Source organism: Coregonus clupeaformis, chromosome 37, assembly GCF_020615455.1.
Source record: "Coregonus clupeaformis isolate EN_2021a chromosome 37, ASM2061545v1, whole genome shotgun sequence".
NCBI classification, from domain to species: Eukaryota; Metazoa; Chordata; class Actinopteri; order Salmoniformes; family Salmonidae; genus Coregonus; species Coregonus clupeaformis.
This window is the reverse complement of record NC_059228.1, coordinates 3,217,186-3,231,913: the sequence shown is the minus strand read 5'-3', so window position 1 is coordinate 3,231,913 and position 14,728 is coordinate 3,217,186. Positions and strand designations below refer to the sequence as shown.

General features: G+C 41.6%; 1 protein-coding gene across 1 annotated transcript; it reads right to left on the bottom strand.

The window, feature by feature from the left end:
• Positions 1-6,302: 6,302 nt before the first annotated feature.
• On the bottom strand, positions 6,303-12,141 carry LOC121553472 (gamma-crystallin S-1-like). The gene is made up of 4 exons (XM_041866599.1): positions 12,069-12,141; positions 11,501-11,555; positions 10,812-11,054; positions 6,303-10,409 (listed from the first exon to the last, which is right to left on the bottom strand). The coding sequence occupies exons 2-4, from the start codon at positions 11,510-11,512 to the stop codon at positions 10,122-10,124; spliced, it is 543 nt and encodes a 180-aa protein (XP_041722533.1). The 5' UTR covers positions 11,513-11,555; positions 12,069-12,141; the 3' UTR covers positions 6,303-10,121.
• Positions 12,142-14,728: the final 2,587 nt, after the last annotated feature.

The following is a 14,728-nucleotide window of genomic DNA, read 5'->3' as shown; positions in this document are numbered from 1 at the left end:
TCTTACTATTGGCCTTTCCTTGACCTCAATCTATTATTCTCCTCCAATGCTTGGGATTCTTTTCTCAGCAGTTTCTCCTTCTGTATCTTCTCTTCTTGAGCTGTTCATCCAGTTGTGCTACTTCTTCTAAACTATTCGCTTTATCCAGGCATGATAAGCATCGGTCTATATCTCCTTCTATTTCTTCTGTGCCAATCATTGTTGAATAAAATTCTCTTGAACATAAAGCACCTTTAATCTCTAAGTCTTCTTCCCGAACCTCATTCTTCTCTTAGTTTCCAGACCTCTGGGTTTTTTCTTACTTCTGGAGTTTTGGATTCATCTTTCTGGTCGTTTCTGCTTGTCCTCTATCTATTATTCGTTCATCTTCATCTCTGATGCAATAATCACCCTGCTGGAGGATCACTGGAAGCTGAGGATAAACATCCCTAAGCTCTACTTCCTTCTCATAAGGTGGGGGTGTTTTGCTGAATCCGTATGTGAGAAAGGTGTACTAACTTCTGCCATTAGTTTCTCTGTCGCCTTTTCTTTAGCATTTTCCTCTATACCTTTGTTTATCTTATCGCTGGAATCTTTTATCAGTTTTTGTTTGAGAATGAAGGGCAACTTTTGTTTCATTTGCCGGATAACCTAGCAATACTTTAGTTAAAGGATTACTATTTTGTACTATATCAAGGTGTAATCACCTTCATAGCCTTGATGTCGTTTTTCCCCATTGTAACAACCCTTTTATATTCCTTTATCGTGAATTATTTTATTTTAGACTATATAGCCTATGGCTTCCCCCCTTAATTATTAATATAAACCTAAACACCCCCCAAAAAAAAAAAATGTTTTTTTTTTTTTTTATCACCCAATAAAAATATGAATATGAAAAAATTCAATTAAATGTTTTATTCAAAAACCATTTCTAATTAAAATAAAAAATCAATTAAAAAATCAATTAAAAATTATGAATAATTAAAACCAATTTTTATTTCTATATCCTATCTTACCCATTTATCAATTCTAATATTAGTGGTGGTTATCTTACCACAACCCATCAGGAAAGTAAATGTAAGTTAGTCAACTTCAAAACAATCCCAAAAACAAAGCCTTCTAACCTTACAACACTACAATTCCCATAAACCCCCTTGCTCTATAAGCACCTAATTATCTTAATTTTACAGAATAATGTCAGTCCTTGATTCCCAACACAATTCCAATCAACCCAAGTGATGAACATAGCCTCTAAAATGCAATTTTTAATGAATCAGTATTTGTCAAGCCTATGTGAAATTGTCATAACATCAAATATCCTGTAGGGGAAAATTTTGTAACCAGACCAGTACCAAAACCTTTTTTGACTTGATCCTCTGTCGCGTCACGTGACGTGTACGTCAGCACCCCCTGTCTTTCTCTCTCTCTCTCCATTGTTCCTCTCATATGACAAAAAAGAACAGAGACACAGAAAAAGATTTTAGTAGTTACTGCAATCACTGAGTTATTTCAACCATATTCAATATTCCTTCGTTCACATTCGCTCTAAGACTAAAGTCAGGACTAAATAGATCGCTCAAAAACATTTTTATTTTATTTTAATTCGTCATTTAATTTAATTCATTATAATCCGTCACCATATATCTAATTTATAAATTCACTACATCTCAACAAATAGTTTCATTTTCAAACAGTCACTTTAACGATTAGAAGATTCGTGTCCAAATCTCTCGTCTGTGGCTATTTTCCTGTCTCCTCCTGCAGCGCAGCCCCACAGAAATATGACACTTTACCCACAATCCCCTTTGTTGTAGTTTTAGTACCGTAACCCAACGTCTCCTAATCTCGTGCCATAAACTCCAACTCCCACGTTTTGTAGTGTAGTGTCATAAAATTAAACGCATGCGCAAATGCATTCAATGATACGATTCCCAGACAATAGAACGCTAGCCTTCCGCTACAACCTCACTATTTTATACCTTATAATCGAACAATTACACATAACAGAGCTCACATTTGCGTAGAACTCTGAATTCCACACACACAAACAAGTTTAAGAGGCTTATCCCATCGCAATGAGACCTCTAAGGACACGTTAGCATGTAGCACGCAACACAATTAGCATTTAGCCTTAGCATTTAGCATTAGCCGCTATGTACAATGTGGCATGAACCACACTCCAGCATTTAGCATTAACATTAGCCTTAGCCTTTAGCTAACTGTGGCCTACCACGCCCTAAGTAACCTTGCATTGTGCCTAAATCATTGTCCATTTATCCCCTTCTAACTTTATGCTGCCGTGAGTTCTGGATATTATATGAGCGGCTACCCCATGCAAATACCCCGTCGACTACAAGATGAGAATAACTTACAATATAACCGTCCACCTCATAGTTCCTAGAACTAACCTGACAACACCTAGCGCATTGCAAGGATTTATGGCCCACTCCTAAGGAGTCGCCCCATTTCGAGGTCTTCCACAGATCCACAATGCCCTAATGTATACGTATTCCTGCCTTTATTCACTACCAATTCATTGTTCTAGACTTCCTATTATTTACCGTTTACCAATGCAACCACATTTTAGAATAATTATTACAGACTCCTAGTCAACAGCAATAACGCCACACGAGGCACATTTCGGTCGTAATGGTACATCCCTCCAGTGTACACAAGCAGTATCCAAACTAACAACCTCCAAAGCGGTAAGCAAAACTCACCCTTGTCTGGCCATAACTTCAGAGCGAGTTAGCTTGGCGGCTGAATGGAGCAAAGGAGAGATGCAGACCAGCCCCACGTTGGGCGCCATTTGTCGTATTGAGTAAATGCTGGCAATTATTGCTGATGAACAAAGGAGTCCGCTCATACTGAACCTGGATCATAAGATTTATTCATATCACAAGCTTTCAGCATGAGTTACAGACTTGCAGGGTCTGGAGAGCAGAGTCCTCGAATTCTAATGGCTGCTCTGACTTCTACTTCGTCCTGCATATACTTATAAACAATGCAAACAGATGGGTTGCTCCCTCTTCTGGCCAATCACCAGTCTCCCCTGGGGCGTCACCCTACAACTGCTCCTTTTGACCTAACATAAACAACATTCCATTTCTTCATGAAAAACATTTAACCAAGGCATAATCCTAATACACTACACAACAAAATAGGAAACACGCCAAGGGGGATGAATACTTTTTCTAGGTACTGTAGTACTTGTAAGTACTACATCAAATTGTTTATCTAAGTCTTGGGATGTTATTCTCATGTCTATGATCCACCTGTCTTTTTCTTTTTTTTATCTTGAGATCAAAGTTACCCCATGCGATTTCCCCATAATCCTTGTGCTGGTTCCTCCCACACCAATAATCATTTGACCATCGTACTTTAATAGCGATCCCTTTCTTTATTTCAGGTGTGGTTTTTGCTTGTGCAGGAATATACATTCTAATGCTGTCTGTTTCTCTTCTCTGTCTTGTTCTTGTGCTCTTTACTATTGTCAGTATGCCATTTCCCTTACTCAACTGTTCTTTTTTCAATTTCTGTTAGGGGGACTAGTCAAGGGTAGAGAAATCAATGGTGGGGAAATCTGGTGAGTCTTGCAGGTCTGGAATATCTTGGAGGTCTGGGATCTCTTGGAGGTCTTGTAGGATCTTGGAGGTCTGGGATGTTCTTGGAGGTCTTGTAGGATCTTGGAGGCCTGGGATGTTCTTGGAGGTCTTGTAGGATCATGGAGGTCTGGGATGTTCTTGGAGGTCTTGGATGTCTTGGAGGTCTGTCCCTCCGCCAAGGGAATCAGCCAGAGCACGTAGCTCATCAGTAGTATTCCCATTGCCATCCTCCCCCATCTCCTGATTCTGGCCAGCTCCAGCATCCTCAGCTCCCTCATCTCTAGGTCGTCAGTTTCCTCGTGGTACTCTGGTGCAGTGGTTTAGATTATACCAGGTCGAGCTCCCCTCTATCCATACAGCCGTTGGTGTAGCCTCGGTGATGATGTATGGTCCCTCATGTCCCGGTTCGTTCCACATCCTTCTGAAGACCCTGGGACTACTGGTCGTGGTGGATTCGCTTCTGGTTCTGGAACTCTGTTTTTCTCCTGTTGGTAGATAACTTTATGTATCGCAGTTAGTTGCCTAATATACTCTTCTAATTGTCTTTCCAATTGTTCTAGAGGTGGACCATTATATGCCCCCTTATTACTGACACTGGCATGGGTCGACCCATAAGCATTTCATGTGGTGTTAGATGCGTTATTCTGTTAGCTTGCATGCGATAGCTCATTAGTGCCAGAGGTAAGGCATCTACCCAATTAAATCTCGTGCTCCTACAGATCTTTGCAATTTTTGCTTTCAGAGTCCCGTTAACTTTTTCCACCATGCCCTGAGATTGGGGGTAGTAAACACATCCCAATCTTTTCTTTATGCGCAATTGCTGCAGCACTAGTTTTACCGTTTTCTGTGTAAATGCTGAACCATTGTCTGTACTGATTTCTGTCGGGATTCCGAATCGTGGCATCACTTATTTTGTTAATAATTTCACTACTGTTGCTGCCCCTAGAGTTTTAGATGGAACTGCTTCTACCCACCTGCTAAATCTGTCAATTACTACTAGCATATACCTTTTCCCATAAACTGGCTTTTTTAATATCCACATAATCTATTACCAGGTGTTTGAAAGGTCCCTCTAGTACCGGTATGTCCAATTAGTGCAATTATTCCTTACTGTTGCTTGCATATATGGAGACCAAAAACCTTGTTTCCTATTTTTTCTTATTACCTCCCCTCTAGCATAATGGTCAAATCCATGTGCACTAGTAATAAGCTTAGAGTTTAGAAGTGGTGTAGGAGCCACTATTAGTCCATCATGTGTTCTCCATAACTTATTCCCATCTTTTGTTGCACCTCTTTCTTCCCACATAGTATGCTCATTTATGTTGGCTCTCTCTTGCATTCTTATTACAGTGAAGGAAAAAAGTATTTGATCCCCTGCTGATTTTGTATGTTTGCCTACTGACAAAGAAATGATCAGTCTATAATTTTAATGGTAGGTTTATTTGAACAGTGAGAGACAGAATAACAACAAAATAATCCTGAAAAACGCATGTCAAAAATGTTATAAATTGATTTGCATTTTAATGAGGGGAAATAAGTATTTGACCCCCTCTCAATCAGAAAGATTTCTGGCTCCCAGGTGTCTTTTATACAGGTAACGAGCTGGGATTAGGAGCACACTCTTAAAGGGAGTGCTCCTAATCTCAGCTTGTTACCTGTATAAAACACACCTGTCCACAGAAGCAATCAATCAATCAGATTCCAAACTCTCCACCATGGCCAAGACCAAAGAGCTCTCCAAGGATGTCAGGGACAAGATTGTAGACCTACACAAGGCTGGAATGGGCTACAAGACCATCGCCAAGCAGCTTGGTGAGAAGGTGACAACGGTTGGTGCGATTATTTGCAAATGGAAGAAACACAAAATAACTGTCAATCTCCCTCGGCCTGGGGCTCCATGCAAGATCTCACCTCGTGGAGTTGCAATGATCATGAGAACGGTGAGGAATCAGCCCAGAACTACACGGGAGGATCTTGTCAATTATCTCAAGGCAGCTGGGACCATAGTCACCAAGAAAACAATTGGTAACACACTATACCGTGAAGGACTGAAATCCTGCAGCGCCCGCAAGGTCCCCCTGCTCAAGAAAGCACATATACATGCCCGTCTGAAGTTTGCCAATGAACATCTGAATGATTCAGAGGAGAACTGGGTGAAAGTGTTGTGATCAGATGAGACCAAAATCGAGCTCTTTGGCATCAACTCAACTCACCGTGTTTGGAGGATGAGGAATGCTGCCTATGACCCCAAGAACACCATCCCCACCGTCAAACATGGAGGTGGAAACATTATGCTTTGGGGGTGTTTTTCTGCTAATGGGACAGGACAACTTCACCACATCAAAGGGACGATGGACGGGGCCATGTACCGTCAAATCTTGGGTGAGAACCTCCTTCCCTCAGCCAGGGCATTGAAAATGGGTCGTGGATGGGTATTCCAGCATGACAATGACCCAAAACACACGGCCAAGGCAACAAAGAAGGCACACCTGTTAATTGAAATGCATTCTAGGTGACTACCTCATGAAGCTGGTTGAGAGAATGCCAACAGTGTGCAAAGTTGTCATCAAGGCAAAGGGTGGCTATTTGAAGATTCTCAAATATAAAATATACTTTGATTTGTTTAACACTTTTTTGTTTACTACATGATTCCATATGTGTTATTTCATAGTTTTGATGTCTTCGCTATTATTCTACAATGTAAATTTTTTTAAAAATAAAGAAAAACCCTTGAATGAGTAGGTGTGTCCAAAGTTTTGACTGGTAGTGTATATATATGATCCTGGAGGCCAAACGTCATTGTGAGTGTCTGATGATCACAATCCCTTGCACTTTAGTGGGTGATGCACAAGGTCTCAACAGAATGTTTTATATAGTGACAGCACAGAGATTGGAACGTGTGGCCCTCCTACACAAATAATTGTTTGTATGGTAAAATGTTTTGTAATCATGATTGGTAACTGGCCCTAATAGATTTTTGTGACTTCCAATTTTTTTAAATATAAACTTTTATCCCCTTCTGTTTTTTATGTTCATGGTCACGTTTGGTGTCCACACAGATCCTCAGAACATCTTCCTGTTTGTGTTATTATCTTTGTCTCCTCATGCAACAGATGCTTTGAAAAATAAATATGATGTACAGTTCAGTAATTGATGTTCTGTATCATGTTTGTTTCACAATCATGGTACACATGTTTTATTTTGGACGCCTTGATTTACAGATTTATTTGGTTTATTTGTTGATCTGTAATGTGATTGCTCTAACTTACTTGTAGTGAACATCAACAACACCAACATTTAATTGTCACACACTTCAAACATCAACTGCTGGAGGAATAATGTATAGTCTGGAGCCCATCAGTACAGATCATATGTCAATGCTACAGGTCAAAATGATAAGATTACAAGAAAGTTTACTTTAGAAGGTGCCTAAATTGTTTACTTTAGTGCCTATTCTGCTTAACGGGACACTATCATCTGATGTGTGATTCTGTATACTCATGGTTTTATCAAGACTTCCTGCCTAAAATGCAGTAAGATCGATTAAGATTAAGAATTCTTAGGACTGACTAAGCTGTAGCATATTGAAAACGAAGTTAATTTTTTTTCTTCCAGGACTGATGAATGTCCAGTACCAAGTTTACCAATGACTCTGTATCTCTCCCTTTGAAAGGCTTCCTGAGGCAGGTGCCTTAGGAGAGCAGTTATTGAGACAGTATACTATACAGTATAAAGGTACCCGGATCCAGCTGTTAAGGGAGTTCCCAAATTAAGTAAGGCCATTTTGGGTTTTTTCACCCTACGTTTTACCACACACACCAGCACCCACACAGAAGTAATGGGAAGGGTAAATTCGACCGATAACAGTGTGAGCCTCACCCCCTCTAACCGGCGTTCACTATGGTCCTTCACCACTTCTACCATGAGACCTGAGTCCGAGCCAGCAACCTGTGAACAGCATCCAGTCAAAGCTATCAACTGCCTTTTCTCTCATGCCTTTTCTCTCAGGAGTGTGACATGAGTCCAAGTGGAGTGAGTATGGAGAGAGATCCTGTCCAAACTTCTCTCATGCTGCTGGTGTACTGGTAGGAAAATGGACAAGACATAATTGGCCGTGAGAGATTCGTCTGCTTGGGAAAATCAGATTATTCCCCAGATATTGGAATCGGGACATTATCAAGTGCCATCCACTTTGAACATGTGTGCCATTGGGAGGACGAACTATAAAGCCATCTGAAGAAGAAAATGAAGAAATGCCAGAAGAATGAGTGCCGTGAAGGAGGGGGAGGTCAACTGTGCCCGTAATTGATTTAGGCTTGTCCAAAATTGTTTATTTGGGGTATCAGGTTGATTGTGGAGATCTGCACACTGCGAAATGTTTAGTAATTTAGATTAAGAATGCATGACGAAAAAAGTTAATGAAAAAAGTTAATGCTAGAAATATAAGATGAATATACTGTATGTCAATGTAAATGTACGTTCTGCCAGTGTCGGTGTGTGCTAAATTGAGGGTCTTAAATTAGAGTGATAGAACCAACGTGAATCACTAAGGACTGTCATTCTAAATTTGGGTTGGATAATTTATCAATAGTTCTAATTATGATTTGGAAAGGCGAGGCTTCTAGAGACAGAGCGATGACCCTAAAATGTGAGGAGAGCCACTAGATTGTAGCTTGGGCTAACCTTGCCCCAATCTCATTCTTATCAAGGTTGGTATGAAACGGTTATAACATGTTCTCTCTCTTCCCTGTGAAAGTCAAAATAGTTTCTAGGTCGTGTGGATCATGTGAGTGATCATTGTTCCAGATAAGGCATTGTTGGAAACTGACCATTTTTTTTTGTAACTTAATTGACTTGAGCAAGTTTTTAGTATGTTTATAACTAAGTGGAGCGATTAATGTGTTATGGGTTAGATGGAATGATTTATGTGTAAATGTATTTGGGGGCCTGTCTCTGAGACAGAATGTTTCTATAAGGGTGAGATAAGTCCCGAGCCAAAGAGACCAACGCAGGCCCGGAGTAGTGACCCAAAAGATGGTAATCGTAGAAGGAGTCCTGAGCCAAAGGGACCAACGCAGGCCTGGAATGGCCCAGAAGTTATCGTGGAAGGAGAGCCCTGCTGGGCCCTTACAACCATGAGGACAATTTGTTCTTATCTAGAGCAGAAATGATTGCTGACCTGATATCCAAGGAAAAGGACTGTTGGGTGTGTGGGTTGGGTCCGGTTAAGGTGGTGAACTTTACTATAGCATTGGCAGGAAAAATGCCTTTTAAGACAATGTACTATGAATCTTAATGGATCAAATGCTTGCACTGTTGGGTTTGTGGTGACAGCTATAAGAACCGTTCCAAACAATGAGAAGATCCAAAGGCTCTGTTTGAGAGACTACAAACCTCCTGGAATGAGGAGAGATAAGAGGTCTCTAGCTGACATCACTCACACTCAGGCACCTGCCTCCAGGTTCTTTGGTGTGTTTTTCCCTGGGTATGGAGTTTCATGTGCCCTAGACCAAATTCGTGACATTTCTAGACACGTAGAGAAAATTGGCAATGCTACTCGAAATACCCTGGAACAATTGAATGGGGAACTAAAATAATTGTGTAAATTGGCTCTGCAAAACAGAGATCTTCATCCTGACTAAATTTTGGCAGGTCAAGGGGGCACTCGTGCAATCATTGGCGATGAATGTTGTACTTTTGTCCCAGATCACTCTTCTAATATGACTGATCTCGCCAAATACATTGCCACAGTTGTTAAGAATAATTTTTGGCAGAACGCCGTGAATATGTTCTATAAATTAAGATAGGATTTGGTGCCAGACACATGCAGGAACCAACACTATGAACCATGCCTACTTAGCTTGTCTGTGTAAGCAGTATATAAGACAACTAACGGGACTGCCCCGAAGAGAGCTCACTTCAGACCGGTATTTTATGCATCTAAGTTTGACTGTGACCTCTCCAGCTTGTTGATAATAAAGAATAATTCATTAAAGTTTGACTTTGAGTCCCTGGTGGTAATTTCCATGACAAGTGTTACATTGACAAGCTAACAAAGTGACTTTGCTTTAGACACAAATTCATGCGTTTCGATTTAGGAGGTCAGAATAATGTTTAAACACCACAACAATTTAAGCAGGCTCCTCAGTTGGAAGAAGTTGCAACTGTCTTTGCCGCTGAATTAGGGACACAATTGATTATATTGTTCTATCCTACCGTCCACTGGTTTATTATTCAATGTGAGTGGAGGGTGTGCATAAATGCACTTCTGTCTGCATAAAGCCTTCTAAATGCTCTTTGTACAACTACACCAGAATTCCAAGCCACTGCTTTCTTACTTCAGCCCAGCCATATTCTCATCAATTGGTCTAATTATTAAAGGACAATCTCCTTATTCCCTGATACCAACCATATGTTGAGATTGACTCATGTTGTCAACCCCTGTACAGTATGTATAGACTTCTGCAGGCTGTCAGAGGGATCTAGAAAGAGCTAGAGAGATCTAGCCTGGCTAGAGAGAGATCTAGAGACTTGGCTTTATTGGTTGGTTTGCTTCAGCTCTGTCACGCGCCGCACTGAGCCGATGGTGGAGTTCATGCTGCCCCAGTCGCTGTGCTTGTTGTACTCGCCAGGGCGCAGGAAGTACTGACGGCCCCGGTAGTTGGGGTGCTCATGAAGGATCCAGTAGCCCTCCATGACGTTGCAGGATGAGATGTCTCTCAGGTGGAAGCGGTCCTGCAGGTTGGGACAGTCATCGCTCAGCTCCATCATCTTGCCCCCAAAGTCTGATCTCTCAAAGATCTTCATCCTGTAGTTTCCATTATACTGCGCATAGAGAAAATGGATTCACTTTACAGAACTTAAATAATGGTTTTCTATATCAGACTTTTAGGTCTGAACACTCAGCATGAAGGCCGTCTAGCTACACATAACATTGTCATAACAATTATGTAAGGTGTTCTAATCAGTCATGACAGCTGATGTAAATTTATGGGAATCTTGAATCTGAATCTGACAACAATCTGACAGCTGAATTAAGCCTGTATTGATTCAAACAAAACTGTTGTTTTGGTCCATTTCAATTGTATATACCTCATACAAACATTTCCAAATAATAATTTGCGTCAAGTCAATTGCCTATACACCCATGTCTAACTTGTGCCAGCTGTCAAGAGCATTTGTTTGTGCTATGTTGTGTCATGTCGGTCAAGATAAAGTCATTCTCACAGCAGGGATGATGCGACAGGAGCGGATGCAGTCGTTGAAGCCGGACCAGCGGTGGTGGTCGGGGTACTTCCCCCTTGTCAGCATGTACTGGTACCCAGAATACTTAGGCTTCTCATAGGCCACCCAGCACCCACTGTCCACCCGGATGGAGTTACACCGGGAGAAGTGGGAGTGCATGTCAGCGCAGTCACCACTGCACTCATAGTGGCGTCCCTCAAAATTCCTGCCCTCGTAGAAGATGATCTGAACAAAGAGCCACTAAAGTTAAAGGGAATACAGGCAGAAGCACATCTCTACATTTTAATCAAACTAGCTTAGAACCTTCTTTCTGGGTGAAAAACACCTCTTTATTTGGATTTACACATGAAATTGACTTTGCAAGTATATTTGTGAATGGCACAAAGGATAGGAGAACCCCTCAAGTACTATTTTCCTAGCCTGGTCCCAGATCTGTATGTGCTGTCTCACTAACACCTATTGTCATGGTCATTGTCAATGTCATGCCAAACAACCGCTAGTTGGCTATACAGGGCAATCAGATCTGGAACCAGGCTACAATTGTCCTGGGATCATACTACAATTATGATTTCAAACAAAACCCTTATGACTAAATCTGAAATGGAATTGCAATAGACTGGAAAAGAAGGTCTGTAATGTTTTCTTTTAGGACAATGATATGTTCTGCTTACCTTAACCATCATGACTGTGAAGGTCAACAGGACAGGCCTGTCCTCATCCCAGAGCCTTTTATGTGTCAGAAAAAAAGGACAGAGCATTGTTATTAAAATCAGGTGAGTTATCATGTCAGCACAAACTGTTTTATATATCTGCCCCCATGACACTAAGCACATGTCAACCTCATGCTCCCTTTAAATTGAATCCCATTGTCATGCAAATCCAGTTAGACTCTTTTCTAGGCCCGGACAATAGAGTTGCACACTGGTTTGGTCCTGAGAAAAACATGGCTCGGAACAGGTTTGAAAAAGGTTAGTTGCAAAACTGAATTTCACTCACTCTCACAAACATCTGCCCCCCACTCTCACAGCCATATTTAAATAATTCTGAATGATGGCTTTGGTGTATAATCATCTTAGTTCAAATAAGCAGTTTTCAGGTTCCATTTTAGAATATTCTCATACATACTGTAGTGTATTTACATGTTTCTATGTTACTGTACATATCCAAATGGAAGAATTGAACTTCAACTTCATTAATCACTTGATTTAGAACCTCAAACAAAAGTAGAGTCATTCTCACAGCAGGGATGATGCGACAGGAGCGTATGCAGTCGTTGAAGCCGGACCAGCGGTGGTGGTCGGGGTACTTCCCTCTTGTCAGCATGTACTGGTACCCAGAATACTTAGGCTTCTCATAGGCCACCCAGCACCCACTGTCCACCCGGATGGAGTTACACCGGGAGAAGTGGGAGTGCATGTCAGCGCAGTCACCACTACACTTATAGTGGCGTCCCTCAAAATTCCTGCCCTCGTAGAAGATGATCTGAACAAAGAGCCTCTAAAGTTAATGGGAATACAGGCAGAAGCACATCTCTAGATTTTAATCAAACTAGCTTAGAACCTTCTATCTCCACATTGTACATTACAATTTTAGTCATTTAGCAGACGCTCTTATCCAGAGCGATTTACAGTTAGTGCATACATATTTTCTTCTTTCATACTGGCCCCGCGTGGGAATCGAACCCACAACCCTGCCGTTGCAAGCGCCATGCTCTACCAACTGAACTACATGGGGCAATATGTTTATTGTAGTCCTCACATGCATCAGATAGATTACAGATGTGGTGCATTCCCACTTTAGGAGACAGGGGGAGCCATAGGCCTTTTCCATCTTTGTATTCATATTTCGGTCTTCTTCTATGGTGTTCACTCTCTGCTCGCTCACAACCTAATGTAGCAGACATAAAAGAAACACCTGAAACTAGATCCCCTACATACTGGTCTTGACGAGAAGAAAGAAAAACTGTCGGGGGAGGTAATCTTCTGCACTGTTCAACCAATCCAGTAAATGTGGAGGAGGAGTTAAGATGGACTGTTGCCTTGTTAAAAATTGGCTATATCATAAAAGAAAAGTGTATTAATTGAATGTTAGGGTTAGGCATGAGGTTAGCAGTGTGGTTAAGGTTAGGGTTACGTTTAAAATCTCTTGTTAAAGTCCAAAAGCGGAAGCCGCGTCACATGCTCTCTTTCTATTTCCCCTGAAAACTGGAACATCTGGTTGTTGGGGACTCAGCAGAGGCTAGCTGACGTGATGTCAAGATGGTGATAAGTGTAGTCGCAACATTTACAGTTTCCGCCTAATTTCAACTTTATCCCTCTCAAACTTTGTGAAAAACGGTTAAAAACTAAGACTGTAAAACAATTTCTCCTTTAGTCGAAAGATAACTTGCTAACATGTCACAAGAGGGAAAAGGTAAAAAAGGCAAAGCTAGCCACAAGGATGCTGTCAAGAAAAGAAAAGGTAGCCTATCTACTGAACATGATTTCTCAAGAGCAAGACAGCTAGCCCTTGGCCCTGATTCATCTGAGGACGAAATGCTTACTGATGGAAATTGGGTTTTGAATGACTCAGATACCCCAGTGAACAGCTCCTAATACAGTCCTGCCCAGAAGATGAAGCAAAATGATCTCTCACTTTATGATCTGCAGTCGAACATCATCCAAGCAGTTACGGCTAAAATATACGAGAGAGCTGACAACCTGGAGAAGATGTTGAAGGAGAATGCATCATGCATCAAAGAGCTCAAGGCGTCTGTGAATTGTGCATTCAGCGAGACTCAAGACATTAATAAAGAAAACAAAGTATTCACCGAAAAGTGTGCTGTACTGGAGAAAACCGTTGCTTCTATGGAGGTGTGTCTGGTTGACTCTGAAACATACAGACGGAGGTGATAGAGATCTGCCTGAATGTGTCACCTGAGCATGGAAAGAATTACATGGAGAATGCTGTGGATGTTGAAAAAAATAAAACACTGAATGGTCCCGCGCAGTGATAATCGGTTTGCATTCCGCACAGCGAGAGACGCGGTCTGGAGCAATGCAAAAGGAAATTACTATCTGAAGGATAAGAAACTTCAGTAACACTTTACTTGACACCCAGTGTCATAACGATTTATTATACGGTCATAACCATGTCATAATATGTCATAACAGCTGACATAACGTGTCATAACCTGTCATAATATGGTCATAACACAGTCATGACCCACATATTTACACCTGTTGTGACATATTTTGCGTTATTTAAAAAAAGGGTTAATGCAGGTAGTCTGAGTAGCCATTTGATTAGCTATTTAGCAGTCTTGTTTAGCAGTCTTATAGCTTGGGGGCAGAAGCTGTTCAGGGTCCTGTTGGTTCTAGACTTGGTGCACTGGTACCGCTTGCAGTGCGGTAGCAGAGAGAACAGTCTATGGCTTGGGTGGCTGGAGTCGTTGACCATTTTTTGGGCCTTCCTCTGACACCGCCTGGTATAGAGGTTCTGGATGGCAGGGAGCTTGGCCCCAGTGAAGTACTGGGCCATACTCACCACCCTCTGTAGCGCCTTGCAGTCGGGTGACTTGCAGTTGCCGTACCAAATGGTGATGCAGCCAGTCAATGACAAATCACTCCAAATCTTTTCAACCTCCTGATGGGGAAGAGGCGCTGTTGTGCCCCCTTCACAATTGTGTAGACACAACTTAGTTATGTGGACAACGTGAAGCTCTCGACCCGCTCCACTACAGCAACCATCGATGTGGATGGGGGCATGCTCGCCCCTCCGTTTCCTATAATCCACAATCAGCTCCTTTGTCTTGCTGAAATTGAGGGAGAGATTGTGGTACTAAGGAAGTCTGGAGGTTTTGCCTGTCTGAGGTAGAGTATCTCATGATAAGCTGTAGACCACACTATTTACCAAGAGAG

Excerpts from the sequence above, each read along its gene's own strand:
- LOC121553472 (XM_041866599.1), bottom strand. Across the intron at positions 10,410-10,811 it reads CCTGTCGCATCATCCCTGCT|TATAATGGAAACTACAGGAT; the intron begins GTGAGAATGACT and ends CTCTATGCGCAG.